Source organism: Pygocentrus nattereri, chromosome 12, assembly GCF_015220715.1.
Source record: "Pygocentrus nattereri isolate fPygNat1 chromosome 12, fPygNat1.pri, whole genome shotgun sequence".
Lineage (NCBI taxonomy): Eukaryota > Metazoa > Chordata > Actinopteri > Characiformes > Serrasalmidae > Pygocentrus > Pygocentrus nattereri.
Genome location: NC_051222.1, coordinates 38,568,730 through 38,571,670, shown reverse-complemented (window position 1 = coordinate 38,571,670; position 2,941 = coordinate 38,568,730). Strand labels below are relative to the sequence as shown.

The window sequence follows — 2,941 nt, the reverse complement described above, 5'->3', positions numbered from 1 at the left end:
TTTGGGAATATCAGAATTAGGTGACTTTAATTGGACCATAAATGAACTTGACAAGACGTCCATTAACTATAATGAACTAATAGCAAGTAAAGCTCTCAGAGACATTATTTCTGACCTACATTTTCTAGATATACTGTGCCTGTAAAATACACATAATAACAGGAATTTTATTATTATATATTTATATATTGTATATTTTTTCTAATAGACATCTTTCTCTAGTATTAGTTTTATAAGTCTGTCCCCTGTTAATTCAGCCCAAGCAGATATTCTATCCATCTTGCTTTCAGATCAGGCTCCTGTTGTGTGTTCACTTTTTTTTCCCTGAGTTTATACACACAAAACCACAAGATGACGCTTCAACATCTCTTTATTACTGAACGGTACCTTTCTATAGCAAATACATGCAAGGATGGTAGAATGTCTTGAGATTATCAGTGCACAATGTGATAAACCTCAGATTCCTTGGGAAGCAACAAAACATTTTTTGTTACTTTTGCCTCCAATACAAAATTATTACAAAGATTTTGACTCAATCCAAATTCCTATGGAGCAGTAAATGCCCTAGAATAAGTTTAGCTACTTTACAGCGATCTAAACTAAACGGTGGTCTTTCCCTTCCAAACTAACTATTATCACTGGGCATTTCAAATGAGAGTTCTTGATGTATGGATGGACCAACACACGAGTGTTCCTTTGAGATGTGTTGAAGAATCTTTAGCAAAACCTCATAGATTACTTATTGTTTACTGGAAATGGTAGGACAAATTGTAATGTCCAACTCCCTGAGCATCTGGAGAAAAGAGGGGAGGTTCATGGGCGTTTCACTCCAAATCGGTTTACAGACTCCTTTATGGAAAAATTTCAAGATTTTGATTAGGGGTAAACCATTTTGTAATTCTCTTTGGTTTTCTCAAGATATGAATAAAGTACAGAATATGTGTGGTGATAATGGTTTGCTGTCATTTCAGGAGGTTCAGATGCATTTTAATCCTCCAGCTTCTTTATACTTTGTTTATTTACAACTTTGTCCTTCACTTCGAGCCTGTGGAGTTCTCTGGGCCAACACTCTCAACACTCACCCCTTGCTAGATGGGATAAGACAACTGGACAATCTACGGGGCAGAGTATAGTTTATTTCCAAAACTTTGGTAGACCATCATATAAAGCAGTTAGCAGTCGACCAACTGTGGGAACGAGAGCTTTCCTGTTCTGGTCCTTCCTTAGATTGGAATACTATGGGTAAATTTAAGTCACTCCTCTAAAAGTTTGGCGCATCAGTTTATAAATATATATATATATATATATATATATATATATATATATATATATATATATATATATATATGTGTTCTGGGAATGTTCTAAAGTAGCAGATATATATACAGTAGATATATTATCTAAAGTACTTGATCTAAGTGATCCACTGTCGCCACATTTGTCTTTTAAATGATGACTGATTACAGTGTCCTGTTGAGTAATCTTTTTTTTGCATCGTCTATAGAGCCTGTACAGCAGAGCCATATCTAGGATAAATGTCTAGTGAGTTAGTGAGGAAAAGTACCCAGCATCACACAACGAATAACACCAACTACATTGCTTTTTATTGGCTCCATAATGATGTACATTTGCCTTTTATCTGTTCCTTTTATGTTTCTCTAATCTTTTATGGACTGACAATATTGTTATTTTACACCTGTGACTGAGGGGTTGGGCTGCATTGAAATTACTAAGAAAACAAAGCTTACATTGCAAATAAAAGCTGTTTTTAAAACATATGTATTTATGCGTCAGAATAGGTTATTTAGCAACAACACAAAGAGAACCTAGTTTGTTTTTCAGCCTTTGGCTGATGGGGGCCCTAGGCAGCTGCCTACTTTAGCCTTGTACAAAGACTGCCCCTGGGTTGGTGTTGGAGCTTTGGTAGACCTGATCTGACCAAGTGGTGTTGAGCTTTTGACTGTAGTAATCTGAATCTGGATCTCTGCTTCTGGGATCCGGGCTCTGGTAGACTGAATCTGATTGGTTGGTGTTAGGGTTTAGACTCTGGTAGACCGAATCTGATTGGATGGTGTTGGGGTTTAGGCTCTGGTAGACTGAATCTGATTGGTTGTTGTTTAGACTTTGGTAGACTGAATCCGATTGGCTGGTGTTGGGTTTAGACTCTGGTATGCTGAATCGGATTGGTTGATGTTGGGGGTTTAGAGTCTGGTAGACTGAATCTGATTGGTTAGTGTTGGGGTTTAAACTCTGGTAGACTGAATCTAATTGGTTGATGTTGGGGTTTAGACTCTGATAGACTGAATCTGATTGGATGGTGTTGGGGTTTAGGCTCTGGTAGACTGAATCTGATTGGTGGTGGTTTAGACTTTGGTAGACTGAATCTGATTGGCTGGTGTTGGGTTTAGACTCTGGTATGCTGAATCGGATTGGTTGATGTTGGGGGTTTAGAGTCTGGTAGACTGAATCTGATTGGTTAGTGTTGGGGTTTAAACTCTGGTAGACTGAATCTAATTGGTTGATGTTGGGGTTTAGACTCTGATAGACTGAATCTGATTGGATGGTGTTGGGGTTTAGGCTCTGGTAGACTGAATCTGATTGGTTGGTGTTGGGGTTTAGACTCTGGTAAACTGAATCTGATTGGTTGGTGTAGTGGTGTAGGCTCTGGTAGACTGGACTCATCACGATGTTTCGATTTCTAGGTGGATCATTTTCATAATCATCATCAGCCTGAAATTAGAGTAAAATAGGTGAAATTAGACGATCCTAAAGACAAACACTGCATAATCTACGACTCACTTAACTCACATTTATGTAACAGGCACAACTGTTCATTTCTATTTTCTGTTAATTGTGAAAATGTTCTTTTATAATTATTCAGAGATTTTTGACCTTCATCCACTGACTTACGTTTTCATTAGTTCTTGATTTTCTGCTGAAA

The 2,941-nt window shown here is 37.5% G+C and overlaps 1 protein-coding gene across 1 annotated transcript; it reads right to left on the bottom strand.

Moving 5' to 3' along the window:
- Nucleotides 1-1,836: 1,836 nt before the first annotated feature.
- Nucleotides 1,837-2,941, bottom strand: LOC119264655 (homeobox protein DTH-1-like). Its single transcript, XM_037543268.1, has 2 exons — nt 2,911-2,941; nt 1,837-2,730 (listed from the first exon to the last, which is right to left on the bottom strand). Exon 2 carries the CDS (start codon nt 2,680-2,682, stop codon nt 1,879-1,881), a length of 804 nt encoding a protein of 267 aa, XP_037399165.1. The 5' UTR covers nt 2,683-2,730; nt 2,911-2,941; the 3' UTR covers nt 1,837-1,878.